This window comes from Ctenopharyngodon idella, chromosome 13 (genome assembly GCF_019924925.1).
Source record: "Ctenopharyngodon idella isolate HZGC_01 chromosome 13, HZGC01, whole genome shotgun sequence".
In the NCBI taxonomy this organism is placed as follows: Eukaryota; Metazoa; Chordata; class Actinopteri; order Cypriniformes; family Xenocyprididae; genus Ctenopharyngodon; species Ctenopharyngodon idella.
In genome coordinates this window covers 4,993,487-5,014,254 of record NC_067232.1, presented here as the reverse complement: position 1 = coordinate 5,014,254, position 20,768 = coordinate 4,993,487, and the positions used below count along the sequence as shown (strand labels likewise).

Genomic DNA, 20,768 nt, shown 5'->3' with positions numbered 1-20,768 from the left:
AGATAAATTCAATTAATTTAAAATACATTTAAAATAAGGCACCACCTCTCTCGTACGTATTCTGTGATTGTTTTGAATCAGCCCAGCCCTTTTCTCATCGTGCTACTGTGAAATACAGACTGAACGGTGGCTCAAAACGCAAATGAACTCTCTCAGTTGGAAAAAGAAAACCAGTGTCGCTAATAAGGTTTTGTAACGACTGTAATGAAGGTAAAGATGGTTACAGTGATATACATAAGGCATGCGCGAGTCCGTTATTATGCGCAAACAAACCGCACATGTGCGCTCTTGACTCACTGATCGCTATAACATCGTATTTCTGCATGAACACAGTTCAATATATTCGCGTAGTTGTCAAAATTAATGTACTGTGAGTGTTTTATAATGGATGCTCGCTGAACAAGCGTGTTTTGGAGAAGTTTGAGATGATCAGTGGTGTTGTATGTGTTTAATAATTTTGAATGGATCTGCATAGTATTTAGATTCAGACCTTTGTTATCTCCCTGAGGTCTTGTTTGGTATGGCAGGTTGACTTGTGCTTATTTGTTTAAGTTACTGTATAACTGAGCAGAGTAAGTACTTTTAAGTTGTAAAGAATGTCTGTAAAGTATGTTTGCAAAAAAGAACTCTGAAGGTTTAATTCTATCTTGAGTTTCTTCTTTAAAGAAATAATAACATGGGGTTGAAAAGTAATAACACTACAATACAAATGTTTGGGGGCGGGGGGGGGGGGTGGGGGGGGGAGAAGGGATATGACATACAGCATATGACTATGCTGTATACAATTTCTGAATGCTCAGTTTGATATTCCAGTTTCAGTGCAACAAAAGAACCAGAAGTAATATAAGTAATGATTTTTAACATCTTTCTTGACTCATCATTTGACTGGACTGACTCATCATTTAAATGTTTAGGCAAAAACTTGAATTAAAAATGCATATATTTAGTTTGAAGATGATGCATAATACACATGCTGTATTTAAATGCATGGGACAACAATGTGGCATACCACTGTTTGAAATGTTTCATATACAGCTTCATGTACTTTTTGAAACAGTAACGGTATACACCATATACTTTGCAGTAAGTGGTGTATTGATATTTTGTTCACGAAACACAAAATTAATTTCTATGTCGTTTGTAAAACCATTTAGAAATTAATTTTGTGTTAATTAATTTTGTGTTGATATCAATACAATATTACACACCAACGCTCTGGAGAATGGATGTTATTGGTTAATAATATTTGCCCTGCCCATGTGGTCTTGATTACGTCAGCAAAGAAGAAAAGGCAAAGAAATTATTACATTTTGAATAAATATTATGAAAAAAAAGCTTTTTCTGTAGAATCATGTACTTTATTTAAACCAAGACCAAACCTGCACACAGTTTGAGAAGCAGCTTTGTATGTGTTTCATTTAGCTATATAAGAGTTTTTGTCTTGAAGATTTGTATTATTGAGGTGAAATCTTGCTATGTGTTGGATGTAATCGCATTACGTTTTCCTTCACAAATGCCTTATGGGAAACTCAGTGCAGCTCAGAGTTTGAACTTTAAAAGTAGAGGGCAGTTTCATTTTGGTGTCTCGTACAGGCACATTTGAGTGTGTGAGCACGTGTGATGTGTTGTTGCAAACACACTCTCTGTGACATTGATGACGTGTGTGTTGTGTTTACTGTGCGTGTGTATCTGTTCACTAAAAGGGACCGGAAGCTTCTGAGACAAGGTCAGTGAAAAGAAATGAGTGCACGTTTTTTTCCCTTGTCCTCTTTTTAGCACTGCGATGGCCAGAAAATCTTCTCTCTTCTCTATCCAGGTGTTTTTTTTCCCTCCACTAGATCGATCTAGGGCATGATAGAGCCATCATTTATCAAAGCTGATCTTACTGGATCTTTCAAGCATAGACCCTGTTTTCACAGCAGAAGCTTTCCACCGGCTGTATGACAATCCTTGCGTGCACGATCACCTTCAGTTGTAGGCATTCCAGGAATAATGAGCCGCTGTCACACCACATCTAATTACGGTGAGCATTCACGCTGTGTTAGGCAGTGAAAGCTGGGGTCAGGAGGCCATTGCTGTGGGCCATGCCGGCTCGATGCACCTTGCTTGCACCCGGACGCATGTGGAAACATGCGGTTCATTCAGCAGTCTTTAATCAGCTGGTTCTCAGAGCCTGTTCAAGAGTGTATGAGACTTTAAGAGAATGATAGACTGACTGAGATCGATGGTGTTGCAGAAAAGAGAGTGAATATGTTTAGTGCAAGATATTCCTATTGTCTCAGTCTATGAAATTAAACATTCAAATGAGGATAATGGATGAATCTCACAAAAACATGTCCATTTTCACCCACATATTCTTACCACTGTAATTTATCCAAATATTTGACTCTGGTGTTTTTATTATTTTCTAAAATGGTGTTTTTAATGAGATTGTCTTTACTGGAATAGTAATGTTTATTACAGTAAAGCAGTGGTTCTCAAATGTTTTCCTTTTATGTCCTCCTTTTAAACTCGAAAATTTAAATTTAAAGTCTTCTGAAGTCATGCAATAGCTTTGTGTGTCCACCATTTAAGTACTAATTTACTGAAATTATTTTACTTTGCCATTTAAAATCAGGTGGATTGATAGTGCTATACATGCTATAATGCTATACATGAGAATGTCTTTGTTTACATAAATATGTGCAAGGAGGCACAATATAAGGAGAATAAATATTTTACAATTTAAATAAGATAGCGTTTTTTTCCATTACAGTTATAAAAAAGATTTTTTCAAGGCACGTAAAAGCTTAAAAAAAGTAACAACTTGGGGTATTTCTGATGCTATATATATATATATATATATACATATACATGTATATATATATACACACATATGTATATATATGAACTTGTGTTAACCACAGACCTTTTCAGACATTTTTCAGACATTTTACTAAAAACCTATTCAAAGAAAACATTGATTTTGGGACTTTGGAACCAGAAGATTTTGTGTTATAGGACTCATTCCTGCAGCACTCTATGACTATTTTTAGAAAGATTGTCCAAAACACTGTCTTAGTCTGCTATTGGTCTAATGAACATATAATCCAACCCCAAACTCGTTGTGCCATTGGTTGAGTCTATGTTGTATTGTCGGTTTAGTTGGCATAATCAAACAAACAGCCGTCTCTGCGGAAAAATGAAAGAGATTACATTTGTAATATTTCTTTTCTATGAGCATAACATGCTTCCAAAAGAGAGAAAGAGAAAGAGGGAAAATGGAAATTGTTTCTGAGACATCAAAATGACTTATATCATGAGGTGTTTGGACTTCATGACTCACTTTTTGGAGTTTAATTCTGTGAGAAACTGTGAAATGACTATATAGATGTGTGTGTGCTTGTCTGCATGTGTGCCTGCGAGTATGCGATCAGCTCCAGTTGCATTGTGGGATGGTGGCATTAGGACTCAGAGCCGAAGTGAAGGTCACACATTTTACATTAACAGTCATCACCAAACACTACTGATGCAAGAGTGTGTGTGTGTGTGTGTGTCTTTGTGTGGGTGAGTGAAAACGTCCAACTGAGTGGTGTGTGTGGGAGTGGAAGATGAGAGAAGGTAAAGTGAGAGAGAGAGAGAGAGAGAGAGAGAGAGAGAGAGGGTCATTGTACAACATTTCCTCACTTTACCCAGCTGCCTCTTAAAAGCACACCGCTTTATAAGGAGGCAGTCTTGCTTGGGTCATATTTGTCGAGTTATTTAAGACTCATGTCCACAGCGTACTCTGTGCAGGTACTTGAACCCAGGGTGTATCAAATATTATACCTATACTTTTAGAATCTGAAATTTGTTTCTTCACTTTTTGTGAGATAGTCATTCTAAAAAAAGCTTTAGTGTATGTGTGCCAACCAAGCATTTAAAATCCTGTCATACTTGTGAAAAGAGACTGACTGACTAATTGCACTTTCAATCACTTTTTCCTCACACCCCAGTGGACTTTTCAAACTGTACTTGCAATCCTATTGTGAACGCACCATTTCATGCATTTGTTGTGTTCCAAAATGTTTCGAAAAACGCATTGTATTCTCAGCATTGCCACAAGGGGTGCAATAGCAGGCAGCTGTGTCTTCTGCAGGGGTAGAAGGAGTACTGAAAAAATACATTCAAGTAAAAGTACCATTACTTTCCAAAAAATGTAGTGTAAGTAGAGTAAACAGTAGAGTAAGTAGTGTAAGTAGAGTAAACTTGTCCAAAAAATTTAAAATCAGAGGTAAGGCCTTAATGAATGCTGAGGGAGATATTGTGGCCTATAAAATAACAATGTTCAGAACACTGCGAGGAATACAAAAACCTTTAGAAAACTCATGAGAGTTCAGCATCACATCAAAGATGGGTTAAAAAAGAGAGAGTCAATTTCTCTCCAAAATAGTACCAGTTTTAGTGTTTTGTGATAAAGAAATGAAAATAACTAATATTATCAAACAGTTAACCTCACATAATGCACTGAAATAGGCAAAGATATATTATGAGATAACACTACATTGTAATTCTATTCCTTTGAATATGTTACAATTTAAATGAAAATGCACATTGTTCTAAAAGGGGGCATCATGTGCTACCTTTTACACAGCTACATTTACTCTAATGTTATGCTAATAATATAATTTGTAATGAAAAATTTGCATTAAATACAGAAGTATTTTCACTGGGGAAAACTTTTCAAAAGAAAAAACAAAAAAAAAAAACACACGTCTCTTTGCGGGGCAGGCTGTGGCAGTCTCGGCGAATAAGCTGCTCTATCGGCAGCGTTTACAACTGACTGGAACAAAAATGTTGAACTTGAAAAATGTTTTGCGCAACTACATTTTCTAAATGAAGGCGGATTGTATTAAATTGTATTAAAAAAATGGTTATAAATGAGCTGTAGTGTGGTCCAATTTTTCGAATTTAAACCCTGAAAACTAAGTTTTAAAGTAAAAATAAATAAATAAATATCAGTGTTGACTAATGAGAAAGAAATGTATACGAATCACAAATCAAATTAGTGTCTTTGATCATGCAAACTCCTTTGTTCAGACAGTCAGATGTTCTGGCTTACTTCAGTTGAATGTCTTACTCAAATTGTTATTCTACACACATAATTTGTCAAGATTTTCCACTAGTGAACTTTTGAACCCCACTGGATGTACAACAGGATTGCATGCTTGCGCTGTCCATGTATTGTCATCTGTGTTTGTACACTTGTGTTAGGAGTATGTTTCTGGTGTAACCTGTGACTGTATTAGAGGAAGCTGCATTCTGTTGGTCTCTGAGTCACGAATACAGATGGCTGGCGTTAAAAAACTGCAGAAAGCTCTTGTAAATATTGCTGTAACGCATCTTAATTGTATAATAGAGTCAACAGCACTGATTCCTCATCACTCTTTTAATAAAGGAAGAGTGACAGTGCTACTGTGCGTATTTGAGGTTGACTTTGGGTATTTGTTCATACATCTTTAAATTTTTTATTAAATTTTAATTTAAATCATTAATTGTCATATTTATCATGAAGATTTTGTTGTTTTTCAATGTTTTTTGTAGTTTTTAATCACTTTTCTATAAAAAAAAATGGAATGAAAACTAATTTTTGAAAACCAAACTACAGACAGTATTTGAGACACCTGTCTGCTGTTTTTGTTATGTTATGTTATGTTAGTGCAGTAATCAATCCCAAACTGGCTGAACATAACATTAATGATTGCAGCTGATACAACTAAACTGGTTAGTGAGCAATATTTGCTAACCAATAGGTTGCTGTTTTTTCTGTGACCTTTGACCTTTGTCTGATCCAATTTGACCTTGTGCCTTGATGCTTTACCTCAACCCTGCTCATTCTCTTAGCGCTGTGATCTGTCTGTCTGACAGATGGGCTGATGACCCAGCAGTCTTTCTTCTCATCTACTTCTCTGTCCCTTGTTTCTTCACCTCATTGTGCCCATTAGACACCAGTGGAGAGAGAAATTGGCCTGAGCATATGCTGCTCACACACACACACACACACACACATGCTGTTTCGCTATCTTTGTGGGGACTGTTCATAGGCGTAATGGTTTTTATATTGAACAAACCATATATTCTATCCCCTACCCCTAAACCGACCCATCGCAGAAAACTTTCTGCATTTGTACATTTTAAAAAACATCACTTAGTATGATTTATAAGTTGTTTTCCTCATGGGGACCAAAAAAATTCTAATATTGCCATTATTGTTGGGGACATTTTGTAGGGTTTCCCAGGACCACACACACACACACACACACACACACACACACACACACACACACACACACACACACACACACACATAGACAGAATGGTTCTAATTTTAACCTGCACCAGCTGCTCAACTCCTCAACTCCTTTGTAATGCATCTAAGACAGATGTGTGTGTGTGTGTACAGAAGCAATATGGACAAGATGTTGTGATATATAAGCATGATGAAGTCACAGAAAGGCCATAACTGAATCAGAAATTGTGTACTGTAAGAATATGAACTACTTTACTACATTTGATTGAAGAAAGGGGTTTATATTAGTCTTATTGTTTTTTTTTGTTTTTTTTTTATCTTTTAACTCTTAGCTGTATTTAATCTAAGGTTATTTCACAGGTTTTATCACATTGCTTTTGCTCTCTTACACATGTTACAACCTTTTTCTAACCTTTGCCTGAGAGAATCTCTGACACTTCAAATAGTTCCTTGGCAAGATCTGTCAGACATAAAGGTAGTGACCTGAACTGAACATTTCTGGTGATGTCAAAACCCTTATTGTAGGTTAGAAATGAAGTGTGTAATCACACACAGTTTCTCGAGCAGGGATGTTTCCAGTGTGCTGTGGTTTGATAGGATGCACAAAGAGAATGCCAGTCAGGTGCCCTGATGTAGCCCATCTTTGTTTCTTCTTCTTCCTCTCGCTCTCTCTCCATCCCTCGCCCCATGTCTTGCCCCTGTCAGTCTGCACAGGAGATCTGAGGTGCCAGTTTCATCTTTCTGTTTTACTATTCTGTTCATTGCCCCCTCTTCTCTCCCTCGCTATGTGTGTTTCTGTATCTCCTATTCTGTGTCTTTGTCTCTGTTTCTCTCTCTTATGTCATCTCTGTCTTTAGAGACATCCAGACCACAGACCAGCTTCACATTTTTTGATTGACAGGCTTGTGTTTTTCAGTAAGAGACACACTTTGAGGTTCTGCCATCCAGGTGACACATTATGGCTGAATTTTGTCAGAGGTGCTTCATGGTTGTCATCTGTAAAATTCGACATGCAACGACGTCCGCAAGCCATTTTACTTCCTTAGTGTGATGAAATTCCGAATGAAACAAGACATTCAACAAGAAAAAAGTGTGACTAAATGATGACTTAATTTAATACCAAAAGCTTTAAGTGTGGAATTCAATTCCGTGTTAAAATACGTTATCCTACACTCTTAGAAGAAAAGGTTCTATATAGAACCTTAAAGGGTCATAGAACCCTAAACCAAATTTTCTGAGATTTTAACAGAGTTATGTATGTTGAACATCATAGAAGTCAATGTTATCATCTGTTAGTTTTGATTGTAGGAGAAAACTAGTTAATTTTAAACCTTTTTGTGCTACTTTCATCTTCCGGTTTTAAATTCGTCTTTGTGTCAGTGTCACAGGATGTAACGTTTTCTTGTACTATAGTAGATTGATGACTCATCAGTGTCTCATAATTATTCATGAGACGGCGTGTCCTTATCCTATGAGAAGATGCCTTGCTTAATTATTCATGAAAGCATGCGTTGATTACTTATGACAGGCGATTCAAACAGTAAGATGGCATACATTAAGTGAGAGATGCATTAATGGACGAGTGTTCGTTTTTACTTTTTAAGAGTTTCTAAATCATACAGATTGGATTAGCAGTCCAAAAGTTATTAAACATTAAAAAAGAAGAAGTTATCTTTAGCCACGGGCGGCTGTTAAAGGGTTAAAAGGTTCTGTTATGTGCTTCATATATAGAACATTTTAGGGGTTCCCACCATGGGATCATTTTATTGATTTAATTCATTTAGCCTCAATTTTTAATTTTAATAAAATGAAACAACTCATAAACATAATTTATTACTTATGCAATCATTTAAAGGGATAATTTTCTTTGTTCTGCTGTACACAAAGATCTCGTTTTTGTGTACAGCAAAACAGATCTCAAAAACAAAAGGCAGGACCAATGGCGTAAGGGTGTGTTGTAGTGATGACGCTGAAGCTGAGATCGTTTGTTAGCTTAGTGGAACGGTACGCGATGTGCTAGTTTATGATCGATTTAGAAAAAAATGCACAAGTGTGATTTCCCAAAGGAGAAATTGCAGATCATAAACAAACTTAAGATGCTGCAGAGACATTACATGTCACATCCTGATGTCACATGTCCTTACGAGATTTTTACAGGATGTGTGTGAACACACGCACAGATTCCAGAAAATCACTGGCAGTGTGAATGAACCAAAATCAAATGATCCCGGGACACGTTATCAGTGTATTTTCCGGAATCTCTGTGTGAAAGGGGCTTAAGAGTGAAACCTGGTTTAATATGCAGAAACAACTTTAAATAAGCTATTCATATTTTAATTTCTGAGAAAATGAGGGACGACCAGAGGTGTGAGTTTGGGACGGGCTATTACAATAACGTTTGGCAGCGCAAATGACATACTTCAGCTTAAATATCATCGGCCTTTGAGTTTTTTTTTTACATGCACACAAAATGCATTTTATTTTCAAGTCAGCTGATTGATGGAAATAGGCCTTTAAAATGCATTATTTTCTATTTTCTCTTTGTGTCTGTTTTCGTCCATCCTCTTTTGGCTGCACTCAACATGTTGTTTGATCAGGCTTGTTCTGATCCACTCACCCTCAGATTGACTCAACACAGGCTGTTTGAAATCTGCCAATATGGGCTGCCCTGATTACATGTGTTTGTGCGTCTGGCTGTGGGAGATTTGGATGTGTTTGTGTGAAATGGTGTTTGTAGTCATTGTTGCGATAATGTTTGTGTACCTGCAGGTGTTGGTGTTTGTGAGTGAGCCAGTTAAAAGCAATTTACTTCTGGCAATGTGACCAGGTGTCTTGCAAATGTGAGATATCACAAAAAAAAAACACCTAGGTAACATTTCACCCTGAAAATCAAAAGAAAAAAAATAATAAGTAGTTGAATCTATTTATACAGCAGAAGTAATTATATTGTGTGGGTGTGTGTATTTAATTTTATTTAATTATGATGTAATAAAATACAGTTATTTCAATGTATTGTGTATAATTTATTGTTAAATACATTTTTAAAATCAGCATAAATGTAAAGCAATACAACATATATGTATATATATATATATATATATATATGTGTGTGTATATATATATATGTATATATAATTTCAATATAATTTCAATAATAATAATGATATTAATGATAATATATTTAATTAAATAATATAATGTTAAATAAAACATTTGCATAAAAGAAAAGCAATACAACAGTTATACTATTATGTATAAATGCAGTTTAAATAAATACATATATATATATATATATATACATAAATACAAACAAACAAACAAAACAAACTGAATGGTCCCAAAATGTGCTTCATCTTATTTAGCAAAATATATTTTTATAATATAAAATATTTAAAATATAATTTATTTCTTTTGACGTTGGGGTGAAATATGACATGGGCCTTCTTGACTGGTTCTATGAAATTCACTGCATTTTATAAGTGATTGGGTAGATGTGATTTACATGTTATATATTATAACAACATATACTTTCATTTTATCAGCCTTTCTCTGTTATCTGGGTGCTGATAGAAGAATGAAAGAAGGATGGGGAATGCCATTAATTCCAGGGTTATGTTCGCTCTTTCTCCCTCTTCCTCTCCACAGTGGTCCTTTAATCAGTTTCTGTCACTGCCACTAAAACCGTCACTGTAGTGATCCTGCAAATTTACTTTAGCTCACATCCTCCCCGTCGCTTTTCTCTCGCCTCTCAGAGGCCCTCACTCACTCCGACAGGGGCCAAAAGAATCCTCACAGCGCTGCATGTGCCTGTTTCCTCTCATATGGTGCTAATGGATAAAACAGCCCTATCAGAACAGAGACAAATGGCTTTAATACACACAGACGAGGCTTGACTTCTCATTAAAGTCCACATGAATCAAAACCGACCCTATTTGCTTTCTTAATACACATTCCTGGCCTTATTGTGAGCGATTCATCAGTGCACGTTATTCTAAATAAAAAAAATGTTTGTCTTCATAATCTTTTATAAAAATGTAATAACTTGCTACACCACCGAAGTGACTTTTCCTCTTCCTCTTTCCCTCTTATTTCTCAACCCCTCCAACCATCAGCTCCATTCTGGTATGTGTTCATATGGTATAAATAAAATTGAAATGAAATTTTAAACAATTTGAATCTAATTATAATATGCTGGTAAATTAATCTAAATCGCAATCAATTGCATATATCAGTTTTATTTCCAAATAATAAATTCAGACGATATAATCATTTTGGTTTACTCACTCGCATTACATTTCACTTTTCTGTGTGTTTTAAGTGTAGCTCAGACAGCTGAGAAACAGCCAGTCCAGTTAGTAGGCCTGAAATATGCCTGAGGTAAGAAAAAATGTTTTCTGAAGCCTTTTAAGAAAAATCACAGTTGTCAGCATATGTTCTGCCGGTCAATGAATTCCGTCTGGTCTTGTGTTGACAAAGTAGGTATTGGGAATTAAAGCTTTGCAGCAAACATGATGGGAAATTAATCGTTAGATGAAAAGCATACAGTGTTGACACAAGACGCTGTCCCCTTCTAACCCTATTGGACCACAAGCCTCAGTTCGTCATCTTTAACCATTGCATCTCCTGTCTGATTTTAAGGGGACACCATTGGCAAGATCACTTGGTGCCTGTGAAAAGTGTGATTTGATTGATAAACAAAGGTAATTGGATTACATTTTACAAGACAATACTATTTCAGTCTTTCTACTTTAAAATTTCATGTTTAATTTAATGTTACTTGCCTTTTTTTGAATTTTCTAGTAATTTCCAAGTGAAAATGGACAAATTATTTTGATTTCTGTTTAAGTATTTTAGACAACCAATCATTAAGCTGAACAGGATAGTTTAAAAGAATGTTTTGACTGTTTTTGTCCATATAGTGAAAGTCAATTGGACCCAAAATTGCTATTTTGAAAGTTGCAATCAAAGTGCACTTGCTTTGATCTGAAGGATCACGTCAGTTTGAACGGGCAAGATGCTTAGAAGTCCTGGTATGTGCACCTCCGGGCAGCACTCAGCCCTGCTCCTCTCGTTGCCAGAGACGCTTGTCTGATGAGATGCCGTCTGCCCTAGTGGTCGTTTTTGCCAATAGTCGTGTTTGTCAGAGGGCTGATCCGTATTGAGCCACAGTGAAAGCTATCAGCTCCTCACACAACAAGTAAACACTCAATAAAACACCTTGACACACCTAACGCTGTCAAATTAGCCCTGCCGGCCAGTTTCTCTCTCTCTCTCTCTCTCTCTCTCTCTCTCTCTCTCTCTCTCTCTCTCTCTCTCTCTCAAGGATCTTATTTATTCTCACAAAATGTACTCATAGGTGTGCCGTTAAGTGCCTTGAGGATGAATAATTCTCTCTCTCTTTTTCTCTCGGGACAGTGGGAGATGCAGGACAGATGAATAAGTGTGTGACTCCGGGATGTGAGTGAAACAGTAGATCTGGTGAAGCTCCTCAGCAGGAGTGTTTCAGCTATGATTTATGTGTAGAGTGCATGCATGAAGAATAGCGAGACAGAGGAGGAGATGCTCTAGAAAACTTTCAGCAACAGTTGAAGCTGGTCAGAAGGGGTGCAGAAACATTCCCAAGGGACCATGGGTGCAGGTGGAGCAAACAGCAGCTCAGGTCATCAATTATACCTGTAGTTTTTACATCTGCCCTAATTTACTTGGAGTAATCTCCTCCGAGCGCTGCGTTTTTCATCCTGTTGTTTTGGGTCTTTATAAGCACAGGCTTTCGTAAAATTACACTTTATTAACATTTCCTTTCCTAATTTACTGGGGGAAAAAAAATAGAAAAAAGACATAAAGCTCTATATTAACTATATATATTTGTATACATTAAAAAAATCTTACTGACCCCAGTTTTTGAATATGTTATGTATATGAGCAATATCACACAAGTAGCCATGCGATATGGTTGTATATCAGAACAGCTGTGATTCGACCGTAGGTAATCACAGCGTGCTGATGTACAGCCATATCACACGTGTGATATTGCGTTTATACAACAGTTCGATGGCACAAGTGTGTAAATAAGTAAGAACAACAACAGAGTGTCTTTAAAAACCCTCTTTTGTGCAGAACTACTTCCTTCCGCCGTGAATTAAGGGGATTTGCCAAAACGTTAAAACAACTTCCTTGTTCTGACTCACTCATAAAGAGAGTTTTTGGCGCCATCTAATGCCATAATAATGTATCTTTCACTGATACTACTGACAGACCCTTTCTCAATGCCAAATATGGCAAATACCAGAAGGACTGACCGAGATGAAGCTGTTCTCTGTGGGTACTTGAGTGCTGACGGCCTGGAGCTCGCATCTCCGAAAGCGTCAAAACAAATAGTAAAATAGGTGCTATAATTTGTGGTACAACAAGTGTAGTATTTCTAAAAAAAAACAGTGGATTTGCTCGGCCGCCATGACAGGAGTGCTGTTATCACTAGTATATCGCATGGCTCTCAGCCAATCAGATTCGAGAACCAGAAAGAACTGTTGTATAAAATGTTATATGTAATAGTTATATAACTAAAATATTGATAAAATTGTAGCTAATATAGCTAACAAATATTAAATATGAATGCTCATACTCACAATTCGCAAGACAAGAAATGATTGGTATGTTAGTAAGTCTTTAGGAAAGAAAATTAAAAAATTTACATTAAAATAATTGATGCAGCAAAATCACTGCAATTATATCATAAATGTTGTACATATTGCCCAATAACAGTATTACAAGTGGCTCAACATTTTAAAAGCTGCTTCTCACAAGATGTCTGTACATGCTTCTCTTTAAGGCCACGTCCAGTTTTATTTGCTAAAACCATGTGATTTCATTTTCATGTCTGCTATAGTTTTTGCTCTTGCACTTGCTTATATCACCCTCTCTCTGTATTGTGACTCTGTGAGTGTGTGGAGGTTCAGATGGCTGTGTTCATTTATTCGTGTGTGTGTGTGTGTGTGTGTGTCTCATATTGATTTGTTTTTATATTCCATCTCTCTATGCTGCTCTCCATTTGTTTTGTTTCTTTCCAACCCCCCTCCGGCGTGTTCCCCTCTGCTGGCTTGAGACTAGTTTGATAACTCAGAGAGAACCTTGTTTGCTTCAGATTTAGATGGATGGTTGTATGGGCGAATGGATGGATGGATGGACAGAGCTGAGAGGAGAATAGGCAAAAAGTGGGAGATGTTTGAGAAGTTGCACATTGTTGGGTGACAGCATGCCCGCACATCAGCAGCAAAAACAATTTACCATAGTGCACTCAGCTTACCACATTTACCTGTTAGGGGTGGAACGCTTCACCACCCACCATGTTTTGGTATGTGGTTCATCTCTGAAAATATCTATCTATCTATCTATCTATCTATCTATCTATCTATCTTTCTATCGTTCTATCTATTGTTCTATCGTCCTATCTATCGTTCTATTGTTCTATCTATCTGTCGTTCTATCATCTATCTATCTATCTATCTATCTATCTAGCTATCTATCTATCATTCTATCGCTCTATTGTTCTATCTATCATACTATCTATTGTTTTATCGCTCTCTCATTCTATTGTTCTATCTATCGTTCTCTCTATCGTTCTCTCGTTCTGTCTATCATTCTATCTATCTGTCGTTTTATCTGTTCTATCTATCTGTCTATCTATCTATCATTCTATCTATCGTACTATCTATCTATCGTTCTATTGTTCTATCTATCATTCTATCTATCTATTGTTCTATCTATCGCTCTCTCGTTCTATTGTTCTATCTGTCATTCTCTTTCTATTGTTCTATCTATCATTCTATCGTTCTCTCTTTCTATTGTTCTATCTATCATTCTATCTATCGTTCTCTCTTTCTATTGTTCTAACGTTCTATCTATTGTTCTATCTATCGTTCTATCTGCTGTATCTATTGTTCTGTCTATCGTTCTATGTAATCATTTCATCATTCAATTATTCTCATTGTCTGTAATGTATGGAAGCTTGTTTCCGCCACTGAATAAAAAAATATAAAAAAGGGAATTGCGACTTTTTATCTCACAATTCTGACTTTTTTTTCTCGCAATTGTGAGTTATAAAGTCAGAATTACGAGATATAAACTCGCAATTCTTTTTTCTTGCTATTGCGACTTTATATCACGCAATTCTGACTTTACAACTCGCAACTGCAAGTTTATATCTTGCAATTCGGACTTTATAACTTTATAACTCACAATTGTGAGTTTATCTCATGCAATTCTGAGAAAAAAAGTCACAATTGCCAGAAAAATGTCAGAACTGTGAAATAAAAAGTCACAATTACCTTTTTTTTTTTTTTTTTTTTACATTTTTTATTCAGTGGTTGAAACAAGCTTCTATAGTAATGCCTATACACATTTAAAACTGTTCGAACTTTCCAACTAGGCTAGATAGATGTGATATTGATACAAACATAGTGCTAGAATCTAAGGACTCATCTAGACTAGACTGAGGTTGCTCCGGTTCTCTGTGATATTTATTTCCTCAATAGCTGACCCAGAGCGAGTCCTGTTGCCGAGCGACTGCTGCTGAATACTGATGTGAAGATGTGGATTGTCTTCATCCCATGATGCACTGGGTCAGTGTGACAGTGATAGATGTTGACCCGGCTGCAGAGTTAAAGAGAGCTCATCCCTGACGCTGGGCGTTCTCTCCTGCTGAGGAGGAGAGTGTCCAACAATCTGGGGCTTAGACACACACACTTACACACGCACACCTGCTGAGAGGGCAAGTGGTTTGTGAGGTTCAGTCATCCTCACATTATGTGGTGTACCCACAGCTGTTAACGCAAAGACCTCACGCACACAAACACACCTCACACTTAACGGATCAATAATAATCACATCATGGGGAAATTCATTGGCTCTGTCTTTGAGAAGACCTCTCTATTGACCACTCTGTTATTTTCTTTTACAACCATACAGGCACATTGCTTTTCACATCGCTATTATCTTGCCATTCAAAAAAGCTGTACCAGAAGGCTATATTTATATCTATATTTTGAAATAGGGTGAAGGTTATGTGTTATTTTGGTGAAGGATGATATTTATTTTGACTGATGAATTGCCATGACATGTGCAGCATAATTATCGCAAAATTTTAAGGCAGCATCTTGTTACCCAAATTTTGTGTCTGCTACTGTATGTATTACACTCTATTTTAAAACAGTGTTATTTTAGTGTTATTTATATACTATTGCAGTATTATTATTAATTTGAATTAGCTTTTATTTAAATTTTCATTTGAAATCTTCATTTAGTTGTCTATAGGCGACATTTCTGTTACATGTACTGCTCGGAGACGCGACTAGGAGATCCATAAGCAAGCTTTATTGAGTGTAATACGTAATCATAATCCATATAACATGCATAAGGTCAAATCCACAGGGTAATCAATCCAGCCAGAAAGTCTGACAAAATACACAGGGCTTCAGTAGGCAAACATTAACAAGAGAATCACACACAGGTGGCAGGAATCAGAACATAATGAGTCCAGGCAATGAATCATGGGAAATGAAGTTCATGATACGATCAAGGAGACAGGAGGAGTGCCCTCCATCATCGGCATTCCAGCTGACAGGCATGACAATTTCAAATTTTCATTGAAGTTTTTCATCTAATATTTATTTTTAATTTTATTTTAGCTTTATTTAAATTAGCAAAAAATATTTTTCAATAGGTTTAGTTTAGTTTTATTTAACAATAACAACACTGGTTCATTGTTCAATTTCAGACAATTCAACAATGAATCATGCAGACCAATTTTTGGTCTTAAATGTTTTAAGATCCAACTTAAAAGAAAGATTCACTCACAAATAGCCTTAGACAGCATCTTGAATTTAACGAGGATGAAAACAAGGTTGTGAGGGACTTACAGTCTTTACAATGGCATGCAATGTATAAAGGTCCTTGTTCACAAAATTTCAGGACTCACACATTTTTAATGTTATATGGAGTTTTTGTCTACTAAAATTTTTTTTTTTCTCTCGGTAAGACGTTTCATCTTCTAAACAATTGGTATTCTGTTAAACAACAGTACGATCCATTTAATGCACTGTAATTCTATCCCTCACAGCCTTGTTTTCATTCCTTTCAAAAATTAAATATGTTACCCTGACTAAGGTCTATTGTTCATCACTATAAGTTGTGAGCAAGATTTACTTTATGCAAGAGTAATATTTAGCCAATGAAATATATTGTAGCAGAGCATAACTATAAAAATGTGTTCATTATAGAAATTTCAATGACTTTTCTAGGCCTGGAAAACCAAATGTTTTACATTTTTTTGATATTCCCATGTTGTGTATGTTATCTTTGAGAAATTAAAAGTTAAAAGTTTTTTTTTTTTTTTTGTATGACATCCAATCTCCTTCTACTGGTTGTTAGCGGCATTAGCATGAGCACAGGCCTCATTGTACTGCTAATGAGCATCATTAATTTTGGCGTGGTGACTGGCCTGTGTTGCCCGCTCAGCCCTGACCAGATCATTACACTCACAAATAAAAGCTTTGACGATTTCCACACATTTCTGAACACGTCCTGCATTGCCTCACAGCTCTTCCTGTCCTAGACTCCCTTTCAAATGCTAATAAGCGATGCAGACTCATCGTTTACAGTATGTAGGCTGTTGCGGTACATGCGTTCCTCTTCGCAATCAAAGCGCTCACTGGGCAGTGACCGCCGGGCTCGGCTTCCCACAGTGCTGGCTTGTATTCCCCAGGGCCCTGAGTTTGAATTCTTCTCAGAGCTTGAAGTGAAACCCACCGCATCTAGCTAGCAAACTCTGTTACGAAAAATGCAAGTGGTTCTTGAGTGCACATCTGACTCATGCAACATAAGAATGGAGATAGTCATCTGAAATTTCTCGTATTGTTTTGTCCAATTCGGCGTGCTTAGGCCATGCATGCTTTTTTATAAACGTACATGTACTGTAAGAATGAAGTAGTGCTGTCAAAACTGAAACGGTTTGAATACTCCTTTTCTGCAGTATCGATACACTGATACCAGCTGTGTGTTCTTGCTCTCTTTTCGCCGATGGCGAATTGACACACCTGCCTCCTCTCACTCGTCTCACTTGTTCTGGTTGAATAGTGCTTGTATTGCGCATAATTTTACTAATTCCTGCAGGTTTCGCCCTCACAGCCACCTCTCAAACAGCTCGCGAGTACCAAATTGACTTCTTTTTCATGGCTTATTGCGCTTAAACGGTCAAATACAAAATGATGTGAAAATGCACGTCTTGCCGAGTATTCAGGTATATACAGTACGTTTTGGAATGTAAATAGTTGAGAGAAAACGCATGTTGTGTAACAGTATATTGGATCCATGCATAAGCTCTTAAAGTGACAGCAGCCTAATAAACCTGCTTTCTGTCATCAAAGAACAAAAGACAAAGAGAAAACCACTCATTGTTCTTGACTGAATAACTTTTGCAACTTAAATTGTAAGCATTAATCTGAATTAAATTTTTACAATGAAGACTCTCCAGTGTTATTTTATATTTGATTACTTTAATTTCTGTAGTATTTACCTGAATACTACTGTTAGACCCACCTGAAAAACTTAAAGCCATGTTTATTTCATTTGTCTCATTTGTATTTATTTGTGCTATTGTTTGCAGTTTGCTTTTTTGTTCTTATTTTATTACTGACTGTTTACTTGTCTTTTTTTTGTAAATTTAGTTAAACGGTTCAAATAAAGCCTCCCTGTGTGTAAGTTATTGCAACAAAATTACCCAAATTATCAAAAAATTATGAGATAATAACAAATTATCTGTATGGCGGTATACTGTATACGACAGTTTTTCCCCGTGGCATCAAAAATGGTATCAAATATCGGTATCTTTTAAGGTACCATATCGAAGTTGGAAATTCCTGCTTTGTGACAACACTATTAAGAAGGCTATATCTCATAGCAAGTAACACAAACTTGCAAATTGCGCATGTGCTGTATTTCTTTAAAATAAATGACATTTGGCTTTATTTTGTTATCTAATGCAAAAGAGAGGACTTAAAAAATAGGTTAAATTAGTAGCGTCACTAGTTTTAGTTAGTTGGTCTCCAACACAGCATATATCAATGTCACTGCTATAGAAGCTGTAGAGTGAAGTGAAAATGTTATGGAATAATCTCACTTTCTCTCTGTCCTTCAGCTCCTGCAAATGCTCAGATTGTGCATTCTGGGCAGGCGTGTGTGGTGAAGGAGGACAACATCAGTGAACGGATCTACACCATCCGAGAGGGGGACACGTTAGTTCTGCAGTGCCTGGTCAAAGGACACCCACGGCCTCAGGTGAACACAAACACACATTCACACCATATACTCCAGTCACTACAGGTACACAGACAGAAAGACATGCACATGGGCTCCAAATTGAACTTTTTGCCTGGCAATGGCAAGTGAATTTACTGGACAAAAATATTGTTATCAGCCAAGACACTTAAAATACTGTATTTTAAATCAAATACTGTACTTTTGTCCCTATGACAGTGGGCTTATTTAGCTCTTTCCACCATGTTTGACAGACAGTGTGTTTACATGAATACTCGCCAAGACCGGCATTTTGACATTACTTGTTGTGTATTTGACTGTTAAGTGCAATAAGCAGCGAAAAATAACTCAATTTAGTACTGAGAGGCAGTTTTATGTGTGCGCACTTTGGATGTGAGCACAAAATCTGCGGGAATGAGTAATACAAGCAATACAAGCAATCCCATGACAAAATTCAAGCCCTGTAACACCAACAATGTTCATCCAGAGCAAATGAAATGAGTGAGTGAGGGGAGGCGGGTTTGTGTGTCAACTCGCTGTCAGAGAGATGAGAGAGTGAGAAAGCACAGCTGGTATCGCGTATCTATTCTGCAGAAAATGAGTATTGGAAGCGTTTCAGATATTTCAGTATCGATATATATCGAAAAATCGATATTTATGACAACACTACATTGCACTTAGTTTATTATTTCAGATTCCTTTTTAAAAGACTACAATTGAAAAATGTATATATTATATAAAAAATTCAACCCGCGAATGTGGCTAGTAGGAGTGACTACGTTACACGCCACTGCTGAAATCCACCAGCATTTGGTGTTAATGTCAGTCCCTGAGTGCAGGTCATTATTATGACACTTGTAGCATTTTATATAAGATTACCAATTGTACATCTCTCTGTAAAAATGCACTTGCCATAAATAAACTTAAAGACACAGCGTGATTTTGTTCTTCATATTTTTGGTATATTAATGTGAGGAACATTTATCACATTTGTCAACACAAAGAGTTCTTGAGAAAAAAGGATGTTGACATCCTAGATTAAACTCTGGTGGTAAATCTTTTACAGAGGTACAAGTTAGAAACAAGCAACAGATGTTTGCTTCAGCAGACAATTAATTTAAATTATATAATATTTAATAAAAAAAGAATACAATTAAAAAGATATATATAGTATTGAAATAATTATATTATAATGTTTTAATCAAGTTATATATAATTTAAATGAATTAATTTAGTGGAAAAAAATACATATGTGATGTGATCTGCAAAAACCCATCACATGGTGAAATTTTACCTATCACAGGTTTCAATATCATATGAAAGCTGGATTCGAGTCCTTTCCAAATCTGTTTTTACTTCTTTCATAGCTTACCTGAAGTCGGCTGATCGCTTTGATTTTCAGAAACGGAATTCTGAGAAAAACAGGTTTTAATAACTGTCATCCCCTTTTTTCAAATAGACATGAAAATGCACTATCCAAACATAAATGGTTGTAACTCAAGAATGCTTTGGAATATAGACCTAAGGTTAAAGAAGACACTTGTCAGATTATTTTAGAAGTGAAATAAATTAGGAAAGTGAAATAAAAAAAGTTATAGAAGTTTAAGTTTATGAAAATGTAAAAATATAATGTTTATATTTTATAATAATATATTACAAACCATGTTTTACTCTTAAACTGCAAGAAAATCAAAGCCAAAAATGTCAACATACCAAATTTTAGGTTGATATATTTAAAAAATTAGCTTTCAGTAAGATTTTGTTTGGGCGTAGTACCAAACTTTTTCACTAGATGACATCCAAGCTCCATTACTAATCATGTAAGGGCGCCTCCATTTATTTGAGTGATCTGATCCATATATTTCCATATTTTCATACATTTTACGAAGTAGACATCCTATTCAGAAGTAGTATGAACAGTTTGGCAGTATTTGATTTGAATTCAATCTCTAATAAACACATAATTAGAACGTGTGTTCATAGCTCCGTTGTTTTCTTGTGCTCCCTTCTTACGATAACATTATATTAGAAAAAAAAAATCTTTGCCTGTCGTAGTTTACACAGGACTGGCATGAAAACTTGCATTAATACACCTTCATTCTACATGTTATGTGGTTTATTTTGATAGGTGAACTGTCTTTGTAGTGTTAAGAAAGGAAAAGCTATGGCTGATTTTTTTTCACCTCTGCTG

At 36.1% G+C, this 20,768-nt stretch overlaps 1 protein-coding gene across 2 annotated transcripts in view; it reads left to right on the top strand.

Annotated features, from left to right (window-relative positions):
• The window catches only part of LOC127525375 (MAM domain-containing glycosylphosphatidylinositol anchor protein 1), a 192,725-nt gene that overhangs the window by 30,037 nt on the left and 141,920 nt on the right, over window positions 1-20,768 (top strand). For both annotated transcript variants that reach the window (XM_051917893.1, XM_051917892.1), the window contains exon 3: window positions 18,459-18,598. In XM_051917893.1, coding sequence (XP_051773853.1) covers window positions 18,459-18,598 — 140 coding nt within the window. The remainder of the gene's footprint in view (window positions 1-18,458; window positions 18,599-20,768) is intronic.